Genomic DNA, 25,237 nt, shown 5'->3' with positions numbered 1-25,237 from the left:
ACAAGCAAACACACATTAAGTATAATTAAGTATAAATCAATATGACACTGTTAAAACTTCATGAAATCTTTGGGAGTTGAGACCTTAGTTTACCTCCTAAATTTCCTCATTCATCAATCGAAAAAAAATGACTACCGACCCTAATGATACGCTCCAGGACTTATAACTTACCAACAAATTCAAGTATTTAACTATTCACCTAGTCTGTATATCAACCATGGTGTGTTCCTAAAAGGCGAATACGGAATATGGAACGGAAACGATAACGGAAAGAAATAGTAACAAGGACGGAATTATGGGGGAACTACACAACTCAATAAAGAAGGAAATAACGAAATCACACAATAAACACTAGTTTTAATCAAAACTTATCAATTATTGCCATGTATTGCCATTTGTATGTGTGAATGATTGAATTGGGTATACTAGTGATATATATATTGTATTTTATTGTATGAATGAACGAATGTTAAGTGTATATAAAAAAAGAAGATGTGGTATGATTGCCAATGGTCAACTATCCACAAAAGACCAAAATGACACAGACATTAACAACTAAAGATAACCGTACGGCCTTCAACAATGAGCAAAGCCCATACCGCATAGTCAGTATACGTGTATACATGTTTGTTTTAGGGCCTCAATGAAATTTTTTCTATTTCTAATTGAGTTACCCTCTTGAGATGTTATCCTTCTCTCCCCTCCCCCTCCCCCTCCTCCTCCTCCTCTTCCTCCTCCTTCTCCTCCTTTCCCTCTTCCTCATCATTCTCATCATCATCATTATCAGCGGCACTTTTATGACGAACTTAACAATACAACCTCTACAGCTAGGTCTAGTTCCCCTGACCCAATAACATATGATCTGGAGACAACAGCTGCAACTAAAACAAATTCTCCTGATGATATTACAACTTCATCAACTCTGGTGACAACACCTGCAGCTAAGACAACTTCTCTTGATGATAAAACAGCTTCATCAACTCTGTTGACAACAACTGCAACCAAAATCACTTCTCCTGATCACATAACAACTTCATCAACTCTGAAGACAACATCTACAGCTAAGACAACTTCTCTTGATGATAAAACAACGTCATCAACTCTGGTGACAACAACTGCAGCCAAAACAACTTCTGATGATAAAACAACTTTATCATCTCTGGTTACAACAACTGCAACCAAAACAACTTCTCCTGATGATAAAACAACTTCATCAACTATGGTGACAACAACTGCAGCCAAAACAACTTCTCCTGCTGATAAAACAACTCCATCATCTCCGGTTACAAAAACTGCAACCAAAACAACTTCTCCTGATGATAAAACAACTCCATCAACTCTGGTTACAACAACTGCAGCCAAAACAATTTCTCCCTATGATAAAACAACATATAAAACCACACACCATCTGACTAGAACTTCAACTCTAGAGACTAGAACATCACCTCGAGAGACTACAATATTTACACGTAAGATATCGGGTATAGTAGTTTATTATTTAAGATATTAAAGTTATAATAAGCGAAGCCAAAATATTAATCAAAATCAATGTAAGCGAAATAAGAACATATATATATATTGTAAATGTTTTGACAATATGATTTTGAATGGATGTGTTATATCAGCTTTATCATTGTTATATAAGCGTACAAAGAACACGTCCTATTCTATCTATCGAAGAGCAGAATAATAGATATGAAAAACAGAAATGCAGTTTGGTCTCGTGTTGTACTGTTACACAGCTATACAGTGTTTGGGTAGGATTGAACACTCACAAACATTTTTACTCCCTCACCTAATTCCCACCCCACCCAACATCCCCTATATACCTGTTCTATGTCGAAAGCATGTGGTGGTTGTAGTTTGTTCTGTCGTCTGTCGGCCTAAGTCATCTTTCGATAATATTGTTGAATGCATAAATAATGGTGTAAAATTAACATTTGTCTTCTCTGCTGTAGTTGCCTTCTGCAGAGTTTTATAACTGTCTATGTCTTGCTCATTGTTAAAAGCTCTGATGGCCTACGTTGTCGATAAATATGGACATTGAATAGAAATTCGTCATGTGGACTCTAGTTGATATTGTCTGATTGACAATTTCATCAATTTTCCTATAAAGCAACACAAAAACTATTTGGCCAAAATTGAAAATACGTTAATTTCATCTCCCCCACCCGGGTCAAAAATAAGCCTCTGGGGCAAAAAATAAATATATTCCACATAAATATAAAAAAAAAAATCCCCTGAATATTATTTGTTTCCTTTTATGGAAAGTGCTTGAAAGCAAAAGGATTAATTATCTAAATAATACACTTAAATTGAGCACAAACAACTGATAAGTGGCCTCGACAAGCCAAACCATTCCTGTGACCATGATATGAAATGAAGTTCAAAAAAAAAAAAAAGAACCTGAATTTCTGGTCGGATTGCAAAGGGTAGATCCGGGGAGGGGAAGCACACATTATTTTAAATGCGGCCTTATATTTCTGAATACTTTTTGGGGAAAGTCGACTGTTTAGGGAACTTGTACAGGAATTTTTCTATGAAAAACAGAGTCCGGAATAGAGAGTATAATCACTATGATAGATATGTTTCTTATACGCATGTTTCACTTAAAAGTAGATTGTACGAATGAAATGGGGGCTGCTGCATTATTGTATATCAATCCTGCATCTCATATTACTTCATTCTGTAATATTTTTATCAGCATTATATTGATTTGATTGAAGACCGTACCTTGAACTATAATGGTTTACTTTAAATTGTGCCTTGGATGGAGAGTTGCCTCATTGGCACTAATACTACATCTTCCTAGCTATATCTATTGACAAATGTAGTCCTTTAATTGCAAATATTTAACCGTCATATAGAAAAGGTGGATATTTCTTAAAATGGTTGAATTTAGTTGATCAACAGGGTAATATTTTACATAAAATTTGTTTAAATTTCAACCGTTTAAAAATTGTATATTCAAATTACTTCATTGCCAAGTATTTAATTTTATGGTCGGATTGTTGTCTCTTTGTCACATTTCTCATTTCCATTTTCAATTTTATTTGTTTACAAAATGAACTTTATAATATTCGGTTGTTTTTGTTATGTTGAACAAACCAGATTCGTTGCACAAAATTCCTACGATATCAAAATAACTTGTCGTGTTATCTTTTTTTTTTTTATTGTTGCCGTCGTATCTACGTCACTTTCATATGTGTCATAGTCTTGGAATAATCAGTTTGTAAGTAATTAATAAACAGAAAAAAATATCTGTTTATTTCTGATGAGCTTAGTAAAAGGTTTAATCACTTTATTTGCAATGACTTTTAAGTTTTCTTCCGATTCTGTACAGAATGAAGTTAGTGTAGACACAACATTTTAAAAAGCTCTGTTTACCCGCAAAAGGTATACAAAGGCTATAACATTAATTCTAACATGACGTCCTTCAAACGCTTTGAGTACACATCCGTGGTAAAATATGAATATATTGCATTGGCTGTTCCGATCGTATTCGCAAGTCATAGGTTTTTTTATGAATGTAGTAGCCGAATACATAGAATGTTGACGTTATAACTTAAGCATTTTACGGGAAAATACACGCGTCTGATACTGAAATCATCACAAAAAGGAAACATAAACAAACGATGCTCAAATGTGGTATTAGTCCATTTTTTTATACATAGAAGACATATAAGTAAATTATTATTAAAATTCATCTAAATACGTTATTGCAAATAGTTTGAGCATGTCACTTATTCTGTTTGCTCCGTTGTTTACGCCAATCTAAAAGTGCGTTAATTTATGGGAACGGCAAATATTTGCTTTACAGAGAGCGCTTTAATCCAAAAACATTGCCGTATTTGTCCTATTAGAATCGAAATAATTCATGGGGGCTTGAATATAATATCTAGATTTTGCCACGGGTTGTCCCTTTATGCCGATATTTTACCCCTCGGTATCGCTCAAGGTAAAATATGTGTCATAAAGGGCCAACCCGTGGTAAAATCACGATATATTCAAGCCCCAATGAATTATTTCTTAAATGAACGTCAATCGTAGTATTATATATCAGCCTATGCATTCACTTGTCATATAATATAAGGGAAAAACCTTGCAATGTCATTGGCTAGCTTTTCAAATAGTTTACATACCAATCTTTGCTATACATACGTTTCCTTAACCAATCGAGCGAAAGATATTTTAAGTTGCTAAAACATTTGATAAACGTACTTTTTTGTGTATACAAGTGCATTGTAAGATATTTGATAAAAAGTTTTCTCTTAGCCTATTCGCGCTTCAAATTCTTCATTTGAAATGTTTCAGTTAAAAATTATACTGTACCATCTATAAACTTTAACTTTAAATTTCTGTTTATCATAAGATATATAGCCTAATTTAAATTTAAACCTGTGCCTTTGTCTATCATTAAATGGACAATAACTTATTATTACTTTATTTGCAATTTTATTAAAGAGAATATTTACTTAGTACTGATAACGCTCTTAGGTGATAACATCCATCATATGATGACATCATAATACCCCTTCTTTATCTTGGGTGTATCGCGATAAAATATGACCTTTTTCAATCGAAGGCTTAGAACTTATTTTTACGATATTGATCAATACTTTTCACTTTTAAACTGTACGTAGACGACCATGTTGTTATATTTGTTTTGTACATGCCTTCTTGTGTATTGTGATGCCGCTTGCGATAAAGATTTTGGTCCGGAGGGATTATCAGAATGTGTCTTAATACAACCGCAATATAAAAGTTACCAATGGACAACATGTCTTTCAAATTACTTTATTAAAATGGCATCAAATGGGAAGCATTACTGTTTGGACGACAATACCTACTGTTTGTATCAGTGTATGATAGAATTCTACAATGTGGATGATGGAGAAGTTTACCAAAATTGTTCATGTTTAGGATACGATTCTGTTCCGAAATATTCCAATATCTCACTTCCCGATGTGTGTTATGTTCCGACTGGATTCGATTGTAATTGGTATAATGATTGCTTTAGAAAGAAATACTCGTGTTCAGGAATTGATGATGGCGGAATTACATTTCAAAGAGAGTTTTGCTCATTATATGATCAACATCAACATAAATTTAAACCAATAAATCAGATTTTACTTGCCAATATTCGGAGATGTTTACAAGTTGATATGGTACGTATCGTACGTCCATGGATACAGTATGAGTGTAGTGAAATAAAGAATTTAAGCGTCAGTGTAAATAAACAATGTTTCACAAGCCAGGAATTCCAAAATGTCACTCTATCACTATGTGATATGAATGCGGATAATTTTTGGAGCTTAGCTGTTACTCTTTTGGAGTCACTTTACAAACAAAATGGCAGTAGCGACGGCATAAGTAATTTATTGGAAGCTAAAAGTTTTTGTTCAAATAAGGATATAATAATGCAAACAATTAATACAACTGTGCTGCGTATCAAAACAACTATTGAAACACGTCATACATTTTATGATAACGCGTTCAGAAGTACTAAAATGGCGACTGATGTTGTTACAAAACTTGCAGAGTTGATGCTTTGGAGACAACATGGGTTATCATGGCATGCTTGGGTAGATACGAGATTTCAAAATATATCACCTGAAAAAAAATCTATATTTATATTACTAGCATCAAAGCAATCATACGATATGAATTATAATGACCCTAACCGTACAGCAAGAGTGTTTGACCGTAGCCGTACACCAAACGTTTACGACGCCGTTGATAATTTAGCAAGTGGTATCTCTGAAGGGATGTTTGTATCAGTTAACAAACAAATTGTCACTATTCAATCACTTGAAGCGTGTGTTGATCTTCTATGTCAACATATTTATCTCAGCACCGATTCGACCGAGACAAGAGGTAGATTGCAAAAAGATTTAGTCTAATTATAACAAAGGGTCGACATGTATTACTCCGACTGAACCTGTCTATATTTACTCTGATACTTAGACTCCGTTATTTAGATATTGCGACAATAGTTTGCTCCCTTTTAGTCGATTCACTCGTTTTTTTGCTTGTTTAATGTTATGTGAATTTTTCAATGTTTAAAATTTCAACAAATTTGTTTAAAGCTTGAAATTTGAATTTTCATAGATACAAAAAAATAAATATTACTTAAACTTTTAAATAGTACATGTGGTAAATGTTCTTCAAATCATTTCTCGAACAGTTTTCATCCTACTTTTTGAACATTTTAAAGTCTGTGTTTATGATTGTTTTGCATTCATAAGATTAAGATGAGACATTCCTATCCTAAATTACACATGCTAAGGTATTTAATATCAGTACATCACTCAGGTGTAATAACGTGAAGACGTAAGGGTTCTCAACTTGTTTACCGATCTCTTGATTCATTACTTTCAAAAAGGTAAATAATAATACCATTTACAGTTTATATAAAAAGTTTATCCTACAATAAAAAGTAGTCAACATTACTATGTTATCTTTTACAAATTAAATACCAGTTAATGCTCTAGATATTGACAACGCAGTAAGGATAGTTTCCAAATTCAATAAAGGTTCTGTCGACTACTGTTCTTATAAAAAAAATTATTGAATAATTGGAATATTATTCTTTTACGTTAAACAATTGTCTTAGGTATGCATTGTGGCAAAATAAATGCTGTGATTAAAACGTGATATTACTGGTGAGTAAAATAAAACAGTAGATACCTTTGTTATCATCATCAAAGATACAAGGCTTATGATATTGCTTCCATACGTTTTGCGATCTGAAGGACGATATTTAGTGATGCTCTTAGTCCTACATTGCAAGTATTTACCTTTTCTTTAATCGTTCATATTTTACGTCCTTAAATAATACATATACAATTTTATGTAAATAACACTGTGTGAAAGAAAATAAGATGAATTCAATGTATAAAGTTGTAGAAATATGAAACTTTGTGTTTTTACATACTTCGGTTTATAGATATTGTTTTACCTAGAATGTACAATGAGAGTCAATATAATGAACTGTGATCTGTTGTAGACTATTGCCCAGTTGAACAGTTAGAAAGTATCAATTGGTGGAAGACAGCTGCAGGAGAAACCGACCTAAAACAATGTCCACCAAATTATACAGGTACATTTGCCATGTTTATTAAGCAAACATTATACTATATAAGTCATCACCTTCAAACAGCTGGCCAAATACAAAGTGACTATGTTGGGTGGTACAGGAGAAATTTTTGGCGGAAAAAATATATTCATTCGACTTATTTAAAAATTAAAGTATGGGACGAACTAGGGTGATTGTAGGTATATATTTTCACTCCAGAGATTGGACTATTTTGCAATCATCGTCTAACAAATATTTCGGATCACACCCACACTTGATAGTGTGAAAAAGATAAGTGTGTCAATCAGACATAGTATATAACTAGCACATGTCTTGTTACAGATTTCTTAATATACTTTTTTTTATATATATACATCTGTTGTAGGGTTGTCACTGACTCAGACGTACTTATGAATATAATTATTTTCTGTGACTGTATCTTACATTAATTTGTAGGATCCTTTACTATAGATAATTTAGCTGATCTGTAACAATAACATCTTCATTGTTGGGTTGATGTTTAGACGAGTTGTATATATATATATATATATATACAACTCGTCTAAACATCAACCCAACAATGTTAGATCTGTAAATTTGCTTTCGCAAATTTTTGGTTCTTCCCTCGCCGGGATTCGAACCCATGCTACTGTGATATCGTGACACCAAATCGCCTGCACTGCAGCCGTCCCGCTAGACCACACGACCACCTGGGCTCTCAATAAAAGAGCTTTCGGTGGCCATATGTTACCTTTCCACGTCAGTTTTAATCTAGCGGCGTACTACAGTACATGATATATTAGGCATGAAGATGTTATTGTTACAGATCAGCTAAATTATCTATAGTAAAGGATCCTACAAATTAATGTAAGATACAGTCACAGAAAATAATTATATTCATAAGTACGTCTGAGTCAGTGACAACCCTACAGCAGATGTGTCCATCGGATCGCCATCAATGATGGTGATACATGGCTGTGTACATAATGTATATACAACTCGTCTAAACATCAACCCAACAATGTTAGATCTGTAAATTTGCTTTCGCAAAATTTTGGTTCTTCCCTCGCCGGGATTCGAACCCATGCTACTGTGATATCGTGACACCAAATCGCCTGCACTGCAGCCGTCCCGCTAGACCACACGACCACCTGGGCTCTCAATAAAAGAGCTTTCGGTGGCCATATGTTACCTTTCCACGTCAGTTTTAATCTAGCGGCGTACTACAGTACATGATATATTAGGCATGAAGATGTTATTGTTACAGATCAGCTAAATTATCTATAGTAAAGGATCCTACAAATTAATGTAAGATACAGTCACAGAAAATAATTATATTCATAAGTACGTCTGAGTCAGTGACAACCCTAGAGCAGATGTGTCCATCGGATCGCCATCAATGATGGTGATACATGGCTGTGTACATAATGTATATATATATATATATACATCTGTTGTAGGGTTGTCACTGACTCAGACGTACTTATGAATATAATTATTTTCTATGACTGTATCTTACATTAATTTGTAGGATCCTTTACTATAGATAATTTAGCTGATCTGTAACAATAACATCTTCATGCCTTATATATCATGTACTGTAGTACGCCGCTAGATTAAAACTGACGTGGAAAGGTAACATATGGCCACCGAAAGCTCTTTTTTTGGGAGCCCAGGTGGTCGTGTGGTCTAGCGGGACGGCTGCAGTGCAGGCGATTTGGTGTCACGATATCACAGTAGCATGGGTTCGAATCCCGGCGAGGGAAGAACCAAAAATTTGCGAAAGCAAATTTACAGATCCAACATTGTTGGGTTGATGTTTAGACGAGTTGTATATATATATATATATATATTTTTCACTCTTTTGGTCTTTTGGAAAATGTTGTTTGTGCTGTTTTTAGACCCTTCTACAACGAAATTTGTTTGACATGCACACGTATAAAAATTGCGGTTTTTATCCAACGCAGTCATAGGTTTGAACGTAGTTTTCAATTTAGACTCGTTTATATTTTTTGTTTGGGCATGTATCATATTTTCCCTCCGGTTTATATGATCCGTTCATCCTATATATTGACTCTTAAAATTCAAGAGTTAATCTAAAAATGAGGGTACTTTCTCTAAAAATGAGGGTGCTTTTTATATGGCCTTCCAAATACCGTTTCGATCCCTAACATCACTGAAGAGACATTTATTGTCGAAATCCGGATATGGTGTACTAAAGAAATATTGACACCGAATGTTTGTGGCACAACATCCTGTCCACAAGTTAACAAAAATTTTTTTCTGTGACGTATTAAATTTATAATAAGATCCATTTTGTTACAACCTGTGATCAATTTTATTTGGCAATCGCCAATGGCAGTCAGCAGGGTTAAAGAACATCAGTTGTTCGACCTGTTAGTCAAATGCGTTTTGTTTAAATATACTTTTTCACTCTTTTGGTCTTTTGGAAAATGTTGTTTGTGCTGTTTTTAGACCCTTCTACAACGAAATTTGTTTGACATGCACACGTATAAAAATTGCGGTTTTTATCCAACGCAGTCATAGGTTTGAACGTAGTTTTCAATTTAGACTCGTATATATATATATATATATATAAGTGTCTAAGAATGTAACTTTAACTGTAATTAGTGTTATAGAATTAGGTGTTATATTTTATATATTATTCCCGCAATATTTCGCTAAACAAGTATATATATATATATATAAGTTTTCCACAGACGACACAAAGGTGAACAACCATATAAAATTTTTAAACAATTTTATGATACCTATCAATTAATAATGTACATTTTATTAGGGACTACCATTTGCTTTTTTTTTCATTTTCATAGTACATGTACCTTCTGATATGTGTTTTTTGTTGTTGTTTTTTTTTTGTCTCTCAACATATATATATTTCCTAGTAATTCAGTCAAACATGTTAGTCAAAGTTTCATACTAAAAATAAATTAAAGACTAAGGTATATATACATAATATTTATGTTATATGAATTTAAGGCGCAATTACTACACAAGTAAGCCGCCTTCCAAACCCAATAACAGCAAAATCAATCAGACATATGCGTTACATCAATGAAATTAACGAAAATGTATCTTTTGTATTGATTATTTCATAAACTTTTTTATAGGTTCAATTCTGTAAATATTGACAATGCAATTTCCCATAGTACCATTTTTACTATGAAATTTAGAAAAAAATCATATCCTAGAATGGAAAGGTCATATGCTCTACAGTTTGTTTCAAATGTCATAATATAGGACTGTGTGGCATATTTCCAACGTTTACATGCACTTCTGGAGTTTAAACTAATATTGAATTTCTTAACTATCCCCACCCTGACTGCAGGATTGCCAGATATTTCAATTTAAACAATTGTTTTATATGAATATGTTTATTTACTGGTAACATTTCCAAGCTTTGTGTCTGAGATGAAGCATAGAGATTATAACTGGGAACAAGTATACAAGCAAAAATAATTATATATGAATAATATATCTCCCTAAATGAGGCGTGGTTCAAAAAACAGTTGTTTTTACAAAGTGCAACCCAATAGTATTAACGGTCTTAGCTATTATATGAATGTGTTTAATTGTAGGTAATGCTTCTCGACATTGCGACAGCAATGGTAAATGGGAAACGCCAGTATATATTAACTGTGTTAATGAGATACTTCATAAGACAACAGAAAAAGTGAGTGTGTGATAAGAACAAAAATACTAGCCTTACAACTGCCCGTCATCATTGTTTAATTTGTAATGGTCTCGAGGTAAAAGCAACGTCAATAATCCTTATCGATTTGAATGTTTGCATTCACCCCAATCTTTACACCAAATAAAAAGTAACTTTCTTCTTTTATCTCTCTATTCGATGTTAAAATTTTACAAACGTAAGTACAGAATAAAGAAACGCTAGTCAACTTGTCTAAATGAAAAAAAAATCGTATCTGGTGCGCAAATGTGAACAATAACTGCACATATCAATGGAAAATATAAGAAACAAAAACGAAATGATCATCGTATGTCAGGCAATATTGTTTTCACAACGTCTCATTTCCACTGAGTAGCTTCACAACTGGATACAGGTTCTCCGGAAGCAAAGAAACAATGATAATATAAAGTGTATATTCTTATCCCCTTACAGTAAATAACAATTCACCAGTTTGTGCACTTTAGTTCTGTGAGTAAAAAGGTGTTTAATTCAAAATACAACGTTGCTCAGAATTAAATGTGATAAACCTTTGTTCTAAGTAAACGTTAATGTTGTTTGTTTATTTGTCATTTATTTTGTAGCTGAAACAACTTGAACAGATCACAAATCCTGATCAGGCTACAGCTGCTATATCTGACATACTTGATACTGTAGATAATTCCACTGGGGATCACAACGACAAACCTCTCAAATCAGGAGATTTAAAACAGACTACGTCTATCCTGTCATCTATTATCCAAATAGGAAACTCAAAGAATGCGTCGGTCAATTCAGAGGTATATACTGTACATGAATGTTTTAAAATCAGATTTGATTTGAGACAAATGTGTTTTAAATATTAAAGACACCAGGGTAAATAAGTTTTAGTCTTATATTCATAATTTGCTGAAAAAGCCTTTACACGTTTTGAGCAAGTTTGAGATGTTGTTTGGCCTCTAAATGTCTTGCCTGTGTCTTTCTGTAATGCCAGGATTCTATTGCGCGTCTGGCGTATCAAATTATAATTTCGGTACCTTTGATAACATTTTTAGATATAAACACTGTGCACATGTAAAGGAATCTTGTCACGATACACAATGGCGAATGATTTAAAACTTCACACAATATGATATTTAAGACATGATTTCGCAGACGACGTGAGTTTATCAAGTACGATTTATTATGTGATGTGAGGCAATTTTAATAAAAAATGAACAGGTGCATTTGTTTAAAATTACATTTAATTTCAGAAATTTGCAGATGTTCTGAATTCTGTGTTGAATACAGGAAACAGCCATAGTTGGAACGAAGTAAACACGCATGTAAGTGTGTACTACACATATAACCTAATGTATAACACGATAAGGGGTATGCGAAACCTTCTTGTTTTCCTTTTACTCGCGGTTGAAAATATCTGAACTTTTTTTTACCATTGTAATATTGGCAATTGAGCGATGTATTGTTGACTTAATTTGGTTATTTTTTTAATAAAATGTGTGCACTAAAGCAAATTGGACATCCCATATATTTTTTCTCTTCCAATTCGATCTTATCAAAGCATCTGTTGGAGGTAACGCGCAACATTATATCCTATTTTTACATTCGTTTCAAACCATTGAAGATTCTTCTATAACAATTGTAACAAATGAAGAGAAAATTGCACCTATATTAAAGTCCTTTAATTAGATCACGCTTGGCTGTTCAAATTTCTTTTATGAAGAACCAGTTGCATCAGTTGTTCTATTGTTCTAACATCGGAGCGTAGATGGTTAGGGAATATAATTACATCAGCAATAACAGAATCTATTTTCAGAGCCATATTTTCTTTCTTTACAGTTTTAGTGTGTGTCATCAGCTTATAATAATTATTTTTGTAATAATTTGTATATCATCGTATATGTCCTGAAACATAGCATATTATAACTTATTACAGGATGATTCTGACAAAGGGGCATCAAGCATTATGCGAATAGTAGACAGTCTTGGTAGTCTCGTTCAAAAGAATTTATCATCAAATGAAACGAAAATCATCAGCAGAAAAAATTTAGGTATGCTTAGTTATAGACTCGCACATAGATGGCATAGCTTTCTATTGCACAACTATATTCGGAATGTTTGGTTATAATTGATATTCATCTTCGTCTTATGTAGATGAAATGCGCGTCTAGCGTAACAAAATTATAAGCCTGCTATCTTTGACGAGTTTCATAAGTGATACATGAAATTACATAAATGGGGTACAGGATGAAAAGGAAACTGTAGCTGTGGTAATGACTTACTTGGATAAAGCCGATATGTTTCCTTGTAGTTGTAATCCAAATGACATCTTACTAAACATACAAAAATCGAAACAACACATTTGCGCGTGATATGTTCCAATAAAGAAAAAAATAATAATTTCTAAAATACGACAAGAGTAACACATTTAACATTACAGAAAAGATAAACTCAGAGGTAAGATTCAGGTAATGTGTGTGAATACAATAATTTTAGTATTTGTATATGAAACGGGATAACATCCCTATTATATAATCATTAACAGTTACCATTTTATATAATAAACTTCATATTTCTTAAGTAGAAATTACAAGAAGAGATATCAAGTCATATGAGTTTCAAAATGAGGGAATGCGCTGGTATATTCAAGGACAAGGAATTATGTGACACCCCACATTATAAAATATTTTGAACATCCTGAGATTTTTATGAATACTTCACAATACTGCCTTCAACAATGAGGAAACAAGAATATAAAACATATTATAAGCTGACAAAAAACCCGGAATGATTCTGATAAAAATAATATTATTTTACTATCTTAATTACATATATGCAAACAGGTCAATCGGTTACTGTATTCACTTGAAATAAATAAATAAAATGGTGATTCCTTCAGTCATAGAAATTTCAACACTAAAGAAGAACCTGTCTTTCCCGCCAGATGTACATTCAAGATCAAAATTGTTACTTGCTGACCAACCAGCTCTAAAAGGTATATTACACTGGAATTTGTAATCCGGCTTGTCTTACTCGCTGTTGAATGAGTCAGGTATTATTGAAATTATATTCTGACTATTTGAATACTGCTTTTATAATCATTTCTATACAGAATTTTACAGGAAGGAGAAAATTTCTATTGTTGGAGATTGTCCATCGTTTAAGATACACATACATTCAGATTAGTGACACATTGTTGATACGTTCCGTTTCTCAATGACACATTTTATTACTTACTTATTTGAAAGACAAATATGATTTGTAGACTTCGAACCTCATGGTCACATTGTTTAAACGTATATTATGAGTTTTCTGTATGAGTTATTAATATGATTTTTTTCCGTAAAACAAATATATACATCTATTTAACTTATATTCTTTCAGATCAGTTTTACACAGCAGCAATGTATAAAACATTGTCGGGCATCCTGCCAACAACGGCAAATAGGTAGGCGTTTTTGGAGAGTTTATACACAAAGTTTTAGTTTGAACGATTTATAAAACTTTATGGTATATTATATATAGAAATGTTAAAAGTTACTTAAATGCCATTTGTTAGTAATCCTATTTTTTTCTTAAACAAGCGATCAATTGTTTCAACTAACAATCACTAGGAAAGTTTATCAAGATGTTGATGCTTAAAATGACAAGAGAAAATTTCTGTTATCTAAACTACATGGTTTTACTAGCAATGAATTGAATAGAATTATTTACCTTCAAACTGATACAGAACAGCCATTTTAACACTTTTAACCAGTTCTAATGCCAGTTTGAGGTGTATTGGTCAGCTTTTTATTTATAATAAAACATATTTGTAGATCAGTAGGCTCTGATGTGATGTCCGTTTCATTTGACCAAACTATCCACAATTTAGCAGAAAATATATCAATTACATTTGAACAAAATAAAAAGGTATGTATTGAGCTTCTTTTTTTCACATTCAAGTGCAAATATATTCACAGAAATTCGTAATAGGCAATTCATATAGTATTTGAGCTTATGCAAATCTATATTATCCGACTGCAGAGTACAAAATATACAAAATACAATTTGAATTACAGAATGCCTAGCATGTGGTTCCAGAACAACTGCCTAGGGTTCGCTATGAATTTAGGAAGCAAAAAGCAGACAAGGCTTAAATGGAACAGTTTGTGATAATTAAATAAAAAAAATAAAAAATTGTTGTTTCGAACATATCGTACCTGAGATCACCCCTAGTTTTTAGTGGGGTTCGTGTTGTTTATTCTTTAGTTTTCTATGTTGTGTCATGTGTACTGTTGTTTTTCTGTTTGTCTTTTTCATTTTTAGCCATGGCGTTGTCAGTTTGTTTTGGATTTATGAGTTTGAATCCCCCTTTGGTATCTTTCATCCCTCTTTTAAAGCTTCTAGTCTTTGATAAATTAACATATATATATATTATTTTTTGTTTTAATCGAAAGTTTTGTTTTCTGTAGGTGAAATTCATAGATCCAAAGATATCTTGTGGATATTGGAACTTCAGGTATGTACTAATCTTTATATAAAAGGTATAACTAATGCATAATTCGAGTAGAGTATATATTTTGTTGCAGTGTGATGGTAAGGAGTTGGGTATGCCGGCAATATTGAATTTTGATATGATGGCAAATGGGACAACTGTCCACCAAGAAATATGAACCCCAACGAACGCGTATGTTTAACAACTAAAGTTCATCGTACGGCTTTCATTAAAAGAAAACTAAATAAACCGTTTAGTTATCTGTAATTGACACCGGGATAACATATCTTGAAACAGGTCTAATGGGAAAGTACAAGGCCAAGGTTCGTGTCCATCTTTTATAAAGTTTGATAATCACTCAAACTAGAAATGAGAAATAGTGTCGAGTTGTAAGACATATTATCAAGTGATTTGAGAAAGATGTGCTTACTAATGGTACTGTTTTGTATTTTAAATTTGCTAATATAGACAAGTAATTCAATGGTAATTGTTAACTTTTTTATATTTTTAAAGTAAATCAAAGATCAAATCTTTTTCAATGTCAGTCATTTCTAATCTTTGCTTCCTGCAATAATCTTTTTATGATATTTAATCTTTTGTTTTTTCTCAGTTCTAGAAGTTGGACTTATGATGGATGCTATTTGAAAATGACCGATTCCAAAGTATCTACATGCACATGCAATCATTTAACTAATTTTGCAATATTGATGAGTCCTGGTGATGTTGAAATTGTAAGTTTAAAATTAAAAACAGATCCGAAATGTGAAAAAAACAGAATTGCAGTTTATTATCTAGTTATAACAACATTGTCAACATCAATTACTATACTTTCTTTTGTTAACATTGTGCCTTGTTTAAACAGCATATATATCAGTGCAAAGAACTTTCAATATTGTGAAAGTAAGTAATTATGTATTTTGATCATATAGAACATTTTTCTAAATAAAAGAGTATACAGTTCAAATTTTTATGACACATATAAATAACTATTTTGTTCATAAGACTAGGAGATAAACTCATATAGATCCTACTCCAATAAGTGACATCTGTCTTGTTTATGAAATACAGCCAGTAAACGATAGCAGATTAAAAAAAAGATCTGTTGTCTTACCCTTAGATATTGCATATTAATTTATAATTCTCTAAATATCAATTGAAGTCAAATTTAAAATGTAATTTTAATTATTTTGTTTTATTTTTCAGTCAGATGCTAACAAGAGAGCCTTAGAAATTATCACTTTTGTTGGTTGTGGACTATCAATACTTGGATGTTTACTTACTCTTATTATTTACGCTGTATTTTGGAGGTAAGATGTCTGCATGACCTTTATAAGGTATATATTTGTCAACACAATACGACGACAAAACACTATTTCCAAAAGCATGAGATAGTGATATGGACAATGCTACCCGAATGACGTGTGCTTCGATCTACCTATTCAATCCTCAACTGTTCACCTTTCTCAAAATGTTAGAGTTTAACAAACAATACAGACTATTGACTGTTGTTGAACACCCATGTCCGATCAAATGTGCTCTCGATCTTATGGAAAGATTAATGAACCTATTTATTAAAAGTCATGTCTTTAGTTACATAATGCTTGGGTTTTTTTGTTAGGAATTCATGTTTTATTTTTAATTTTTAACTTTGCGTTCTCTCTCATTGATGCAAACACTATGATAAAAGTTCTTAGATTGAGTAAGTCACATTAGACGTTGATTGGATATAGAAATACGAAGACAAAGTGACGCTTAACATTGTGTTGGATGTCCTACACTCTGCACATCCACAAATCTTGGCAACAACTCGTATAGAAGTCATTAATTTTCCTGTTGCTAGGATATATGTTTCACTCCAATATATCTTTTTTAAGTACACCTTCCAAATCCTTATTGTACGAACATTCTATGTCTTGATTTGATTTCAAAGCTCCATAATGCAACTAACTTACCTGTCGTCTAGCACACGACGTAGTGTTTTTTTATTATTTTTGTTATGTCTTATGCAGCTTTCTTTTCGGCACTTGGTATCCTCGTGTACGCGTACTAAATACATTTCTTCAAGTTGTTATATTGCGATCGTTGAACTCATTAATTACCTTTTACAGATTCGTCAAACATGAATGGGCTGTAATTTTAATGCACATGTGCATTGTTTTAATAATTGGATATTCAGTCTTCTTAAGTGCTGCAGAGGAAACCGAAAATGATGTGAGTATTGTACCATTTCTGATGACTAGTTCAATAAGATAAACCATTCGTTGTAAATGTTTCTCACTGTTGTAAACAGTACGTAAAAGTATTGCTAAAAAACCGCAACTAAGATACTAAACTCCAAAGAAAAAGATACGTTGTTGTAAAAGTAATTTCAAAAAAGGAATCGGATAACTCAAAGAAAGGACATTTCACGCAACAGAAATAGAGACAAACTGTAAAATAAATACATAAACATGTTAAACAGAACGTTTGGACAATCCAATTTATTACTTTGGGAATCTGTTCTCTTATAGTTTTCTAACACTTTTTCATTCCTAATGTGATATACTGTTTTCCACATCACCACGTCATGTTTTTTGATATGATCAATATGATCCAACTGATCCATTATGTTGTCGTATCAAGACAGTAAATACAGCCATCGATGCTTACTTCTTTATGGACCTCTCGAGACTATCTAGCTATGAGCATTTATATAGTCCATGTTTATCTAAGATTAATATTGAGCCTGTAGTGCATTAATTTTGCAATTGGAAAACATATATGTCTTGGGTTTTGCGAGGAGTTAAAGAAAATAGTTATCAAAGGTACCAGGATTATAATTTAGTACGCCAGACGCGCGTTTCATCTACATAAGACTCATCAGTGACGCTCATATCAAAATATTTGTTAAGAAAAATTAGACGCCTACTCATATAGAGTTACAACGTATACATTTATTATGCTTATTTATTTAATAGTTTTTTACTGGAGATCATCTTTGGGTTCTGTTTTTATTATAAAAATTAATTTTTTAGGTTGCTTGTATTATAATAACAGGTGTTCTACATTACGTGTTTTTGGTTGTATTTTTCCTTATGTTATGTAATGGAATATCAGTAGCTAGATCTGTCATATATGTATTCAAGACAAAATCAAGACTTCCAATATATATAGCTGTGGCTTGGGGTAAGTTGAATAGACTAGTGAGTTTACTCCTGTATTTGTAGTTAAATAAACCACATCTTCTTATTCTTAATATTTTTATGAATAGTTACAATTTGAAATTTGCTTTGAGCGTTCCCAAAAAGCGCTTTTGGATGCATGAAATTTATAACGTGTTGTTTGTATTTTGCAAAATATATGTAACTAATTTCAAATGTAAGTTTGATGGTTATTTGTTAATAGCTGGTTTTTGTCTTTGATGATGTTCGTATTTATTTGAAATTGATCTAGTTATTACGAAAAATACGTAATCTGTTTAGCTCTCAACTACATAGAACGATTTTTTTTAAGATTCAATTTTCTAAAGCCGCTGAAAACAATGATTTCACTCACCAAGTACGATTATAAGTCCTTAATTTCTTTAATTCAAATGGAAATGAAATATCGTAATTAAATAAGTAATTTTTAATTCTAACATGACCTCCTTCAAACGCTTTGAGTACACACCCGTGGTAAAATATGAATATATTTCATGGGCTGTTCCCATTGTACCCCCACGTCATATGTTTTTTAATGAATGAGCGACTCGACGTCATAGAACAATGACGTCAGAATATAAGCAATTTACGGGAAAATACACGCTTGTGAAACGGAAAATCATCACAAGGAAACGTTTAACAAATGATGCTAAAATGAGTTATATTAGCCGTTTTTGTATACATATGAGACATATAAGTACAATAATAATTTCATTAATCTAAAATTATCTAAATATGTTATTATAAATAGTTTAAGCATCATCATTTATTCAGTTAGCTCCGTTATTTTACGTCAATTTAATAGTGCGTTTATATATTGGAACGGCAAATAATGCCATCACCTAGAGCGCTTCGATCCAAAATAATTGCCGTATTTGTCCTATTAGAATCGAAATAATTCATGGGGGCTTGAATATATCTAGATTTTACCACGGGTTGTCCCTTTATGCCGATATTTTACCCCTCGCTATCGCTCAGGGTAAAATATTTGTCATAAAGGGCCAACCCGTGGTAAAATCACGATATATTCAAGCCCCCATGAATTATTTCTTAAATATTCTTACTTTTAACTCATTTTACAGTACATTTTTCGATGTACATATTAATATTGCTATGTTTTTGTACTAATTCAAGCTTTCATGTTTTCTTCAGTTGTTCCGTTATTGATCGTAGGAATAACTCTCGGAATAACCAGACTAAAAGGATATCATTCCGAAAAATAGTATGTATTACTTGGAATAGATAAGAAACATATTTTAAGATCTCCATCTTAAAGCAAGGATATTTTATATTTTATCATACTTTACTTACTTTTGAATGATCTAATACCGGTATTTTACAATTTAAGAATGTATATATGTTTGCCTTGCATTGGTATTATCAAATCATAAGTGATATTATCTTGATTTACATTTCACTTGATGTTGAATTGTTGAATTCAATTTTTAAACACTATGTTATTATGATATGGCATAGATAAATGAAATGAACGGTGAATCAGGTAAACAATAGTGTTTTAACAGTTAAGAATTTTGGTTAAAGTTTGCTTGACCAGGTTAAAATTAAGTTGTCAATGTAATATCATTTTTTATTCCATATTCTTAATACAATATATTACGGGAGACTACGTAAAAAATGTGTTGCCTGCACTTTGTTAGCGTCAAGGTTTAAAATTGATTCATTATAATGCTGAAAAGGGAGTGAGAATTACATCCCTTTTTATCTTTCATTTTTTGGTGACTGTCTTCTGTTTTCTAAGTATAAAACCAAGGGAGACAGTGTTTGTGCTGGTAATAGTTTGTAACTATTGGATTTGATTGTACCACTGCATCGTTTTACAAATCCACTCATACATATAAAAGTGGATTGTGCGTACTTAAATGTATAACCAAGTGTAGATTAACCATACTTATTATGCCTATCTCACATAATTACGATATCAGCTAAGTAGGTGATAACATGCATTTCTTACATTCTCTGAAACTAAGGTACCCACTCCTCGATGAAAAGTTGGCCCTGAATTTGATGAATTAAGCTATTCTTTTGGGGTCATTTTTCGTCAAATATCTTTCTCATATTATTTTATCAATCACCAGTAGAAGTTGAATGGGGAATAGAAAATTAAAATCCAGGGGACAACACGAACTCATTTATTTTTCAACCCAAACGCAGTACGACACACGATTATACATTGCATCGATAAAATACGACATTTCAATTGATATTGTAGAGATTTGTCCTTTTTCATCTATTTCAGTTGCTGGCTAAATACTAGTAATTTTGTATTTATGTCTTTTGTTGGACCTGCTTTACTAATTATACTGGTAATTTGTAACATTATATAATTGTTTGCATATATTTGCCTGAACTTAAAACACCACAAGAAAAAAACTACAAGAAAAAGAAAGCATACAAACCACTAACATGAAATCAGGTTATTTTAAAAAAAAGTGTTTTTTTTTAAATTTTACCGAATAATTTTTTTTAGTGTATGTACAATTTATATATAATATTGAATTCAAAATCACAAAGCTATCTTTTTTTATATAAAAATTCGTAGTATCATACTACATATAGAAGGTCAATATCGATTACAAAAGTAGAACAATTCGATTTTTGCAGATTTAATTAAATAAAGATATTGATTCTTTTTAGTCAGTTTTTTTTCTGTCTTTTTGATAACCATCCCATTACAGAAAAGCCAAACATTTTTGTATCAGCGTATTCCTTGCTTATTAGATATATTCAAGTTCGTCATATCATTGATAGCGACAAGTATTGTCTTGCCATAACTTGATGGGTGATTTTTTGTCAATTTCAAATTTAAAGTTTTGCCTAATATCGAAGAAAGTAACAACATATGCGCCGATCAAACAAAAACTTATATTTGTGTCGCTCTGTTAAAGCTTTCGTGTAAGAAGTATGGTTTATGCAATTGTTAATAATGCTATAAATATAACATAAATCATATCGTTATTTATAACTATTTGTAGATGAATATAGGAACTATAATAATCGTTTTAAGAGCTGTGTACTCTAGAAAGGGTATTCAGAATGAAACATTGAAGAAAAAGGCCAGGTTTGTATTTTTCTAATGCACGTGAGTTAAAAGTATTTTTCTGTAACAACTAAACAGAAGAAGATAAATATGTAATACTTGAAAACTAGCTGAACATCACAGCATGATGGAATATCGGCAATTTTTACATTTTCATTTTTTTAAATATATTTTATGTTTTTCTAGTGCTTTATCATACTAAGGGATGAGTTCAAATCTTTATTATTGTTTCATATATCAATTCGCTACCTGTGACAATTTCAATATATGTGGGATATTTCAATAATTAAGTATTTGACTTCATGTTTTTGACTAACAATAGTGGCTGTGTCAATGTTTCAGTGTCGTAAATCTAAATTCTTTTTCAGTATTATGAAAATGTATTTTTTTTTGTACAGCTCTCTGACTTTCGATATGTATTTGATCATTTGGTTAACACGTGTAAGTGTATTTGATGAACACAATCAAGACTAAAGTTAATCGAATACTAATTTCTGAAATCAATAAATTACAATATAAATTTATTTTTATCATAGAGATGGTATTAAATGTATGGTGACACTACTACCAGTGTTAGGACTATCGTGGTTATTTGGAATTCTAGCATTTAATGAAGATACCATCATTTTTCAATATTTATTTGGTATAACCACTTCCTGTCAGGTACATGTTTATATAAAAATTAAACCTCAAAAAGTATAGCCCACATCAGTCCAATCATGTGTAATATGGATAATCATAAAGTAATATTATGCACTTAACTGACTTCAATGACAAAAGCAAGCTAATTGTCCGCGAAGAAAACAAAAACTTCACAAATAGCCAGTAAAAGAGTGCTTTATTGGACATAGATAACTGGTATGTACTTCGAAACAATGGTTTTCTCCGGGCACTCCGATTTACTCCACCAATAAAAACTCGTCGCCACGAAATAGCCAAAATGCGGTGCTAAAAAGTAGCGTTAAAACACCATAAATTAAAATTCAAATATTTCGAAACAATGTTTGACCTTTTAAACATCAGCTCTTACAACGTTAACTGTTCAAAATGAAGTACTTTATGTGAACTTTCATTTTTTAATGTTCAAAATGAAGTACTTTATGTGAACTTTCATTTTTTAATGTTCAAAATTAAGTACTTTATGTGAACTTTCATTTTTTAATGTAAGGTGAACGTAGAAATTACGCAAAGCTATTGTCTTTATTGACAATAAATCTTGATTCCTTACATTGCAAAGTTTCAGTATAAACCATCATTTGACAATATCGGATAACGCGTCCTTTTAAACTATAAAGAGGTACGGGAATATATTTGCTTCCAGAAAAAAATCATATAAAGTAAACCTTTTTTTTAAACTGATAACAGTCAATATTGTAGTACTATTAAATTTCGTCGTCTATAATTTAATGATGAAATATATACTGAGGTATTTTTATGATATATAAAAAAGACTAAGGTGCATTTGTACGCCAATCAATTTTTGTTTGTCCTTGGTTTTGCAATATGCTGAATGTTAGTCTCTTCATTTTTGGTCGTTCACAGAAAGCATCCAGTATTCATTATCACATCTACACCAAAAACTCTTATACTCTAATGAGTATTATGCTAATCATCATGATTCTTATTTTGGAATTGCATTTTTTCACAGTAAGCAATAGCTAAGTAATTTTTTACTCATTGTCCTTATACTCTTTTTCAGGGATTATTTATATTTATTTTTCATACAGTTTTAAGTAAAAAGGTAGGTCAAGTATTATATAATGTAGTGTAAAATGGGTCAGGATTTTGATATTAGATGTTAAAGGCCAAAAATATAGATTCTGCCCTTTTAATAAGTACTTACCTTTGTATCAAAATGTGAAAGACGAGCATGAAATTAAAACAGAAAATTATACTAGTATGTTGAGTTGACCAGACTTTATTGAACAAAATATCTGACGAGGGATGAATGCCAGTAACAAATATAAAAGTCTTAAATTGAGTATTAGTGAATATCCGATATATCATATGCACCATTATATGGTGTTGTAATGTTAACTAAACCTATAAAACACAGTTTAGTCTAACAAATTATCTGCAAAGGAAAGACAACTCTATTTGCCTTATGTTTACAAAAAATAATTACTATTTAAACATATGATCATAAATGTCCACATCATTTGAACTTTCGTGGATAGTTTTCTCATTGGGACTCATACCACAACTCCTTATTATGATATCATTTGTGAATCGTCTGTTGTTTCCTATTACCTTCGTTGAATATTAAGGTCACGAATGTGCAATCAGAAATGAAGTGTATGAAACTGCAGTTTTATTAGTACTTGAATATCAATATTGTGTTAAGAAAACATTATGCATACAGTAGAAAGGCATTTCTCAATTTTGACTTTACTTTAACATTGGTCTGTGATATGCTCCGAAGTACTCCTGCTTCTCTTATCAATAAAACTTGTCGCCATGACATAGTAAAGACTACAAACAATCAATTACATTCGCTTTTAGAAATTTGATTAGTATGATAAAAACAATTTATAAGTATCAAATTGTCAAGGGGTTTTATTTAGCATTAAAAGACCGTATATATTTATATATTTCTTATCCGGAATTGCAACAAATGTAAAAGTTATATTGGTATAATTGAAAAATAGTATTCCCATTTTAGGTACAAGAAGGATTTAGACAAACAATGCACAGACGCAGAGCAAAGTCTATGTCAAACTTCAGCAGCAAACCAAAGGTTTGTTTTAACTCTACTATCGATTATTTTGTTTATACCAATCTCAATTATTCCTAACGTAGAAATATAATTATTGCATAAACCATGACTGGTGCTGCTAATATTACTTTAGTCGACTTCACTGTGTTTTTGATTTATCTTATGATAATAATATTTGATTTATGTGTTCAAATATAAACTATATGCTGTAGTATAAACTTGTCTTATCAATATATGTCAGAACAACACATTTTTCTAGACACAAATTTTGGTGCACTAAATCATATGCCACAGTAATTATAAGATCATAATGAAATACTGACAACCTAACATGGGATAAAGTTAGCTATAACCTGTTGCAAGTTTATTTCATTTTTTTAAGTGCAATTATTTAAATAAATCTCAATTTATCGGTTTGAGAATTCGTCTAATGAAAAGGTGAAACCAAATGAAAAAATTGTCAAAATAGATCATTAGCCCATTGAAAAAATTCATTACATTTCAATCAAAATTTCTGGTAGGTGTCAGGAACCTCTAAATATTATACTCTTTGTGCTTAGTTGAATAGGTTTATTACAATGGATAACGAATATGTCATTGGCAACACGGTGGGTGCCTCATATGTAGTAGGGTTGGCTCAGCCTAAAGCATTGTCGATTCCCCAAGGATTTTTTTCGGGATTCGTGTTGCTTTATTTCTGGTTTACCTTGAAATCTTTGTGGAGCGTTGTTTGATTTTAGTTGATTGTCGTTTGTAACCAGTTGCCTAATTTGTAAACTCGACTGGTTTCAGGTTTTGAAAAAATTTTGTGGAGTCTTGGCTTCTCCGTCCTGATAGTTTTACAAAGGGGTTGTATACAGAATGTAGTTAGTCATTTTGTCGCATTGTATTTAATCACATGATGTTTAGCGAGCTTTTCTCGTCTTAGGATTTTGTATTGTATCTTCGGTATGTGTTATGATTGTAATATTATTGAATTATATGTCTTTTTGTAGTCTTCTGGTACAAATGACAGATTTGATTCAAAAGGTAGGTCAATAT

The 25,237-nt window shown here is 31.7% G+C and overlaps 1 protein-coding gene across 1 annotated transcript in view; it reads left to right on the top strand.

Annotated features, from left to right (window-relative positions):
- The window catches only part of LOC134688460 (adhesion G protein-coupled receptor L3-like), a 115,971-nt gene that overhangs the window by 30,015 nt on the left and 60,719 nt on the right, over positions 1-25,237 (top strand). The window contains exons 4-9 of the mRNA XM_063549195.1: positions 7,010-7,102; positions 10,678-10,772; positions 11,372-11,566; positions 12,020-12,091; positions 12,703-12,817; positions 13,666-13,761. Of these exons, the coding sequence (XP_063405265.1) occupies positions 7,010-7,102; positions 10,678-10,772; positions 11,372-11,566; positions 12,020-12,091; positions 12,703-12,817; positions 13,666-13,761 (666 nt within the window). The remainder of the gene's footprint in view (positions 1-7,009; positions 7,103-10,677; positions 10,773-11,371; positions 11,567-12,019; positions 12,092-12,702; positions 12,818-13,665; positions 13,762-25,237) is intronic.

Source organism: Mytilus trossulus, chromosome 10 (genome assembly GCF_036588685.1).
Source record: "Mytilus trossulus isolate FHL-02 chromosome 10, PNRI_Mtr1.1.1.hap1, whole genome shotgun sequence".
Classification (NCBI taxonomy): domain Eukaryota; kingdom Metazoa; phylum Mollusca; class Bivalvia; order Mytilida; family Mytilidae; genus Mytilus; species Mytilus trossulus.
This window is presented reverse-complemented; position numbering and strand designations above follow the sequence as displayed.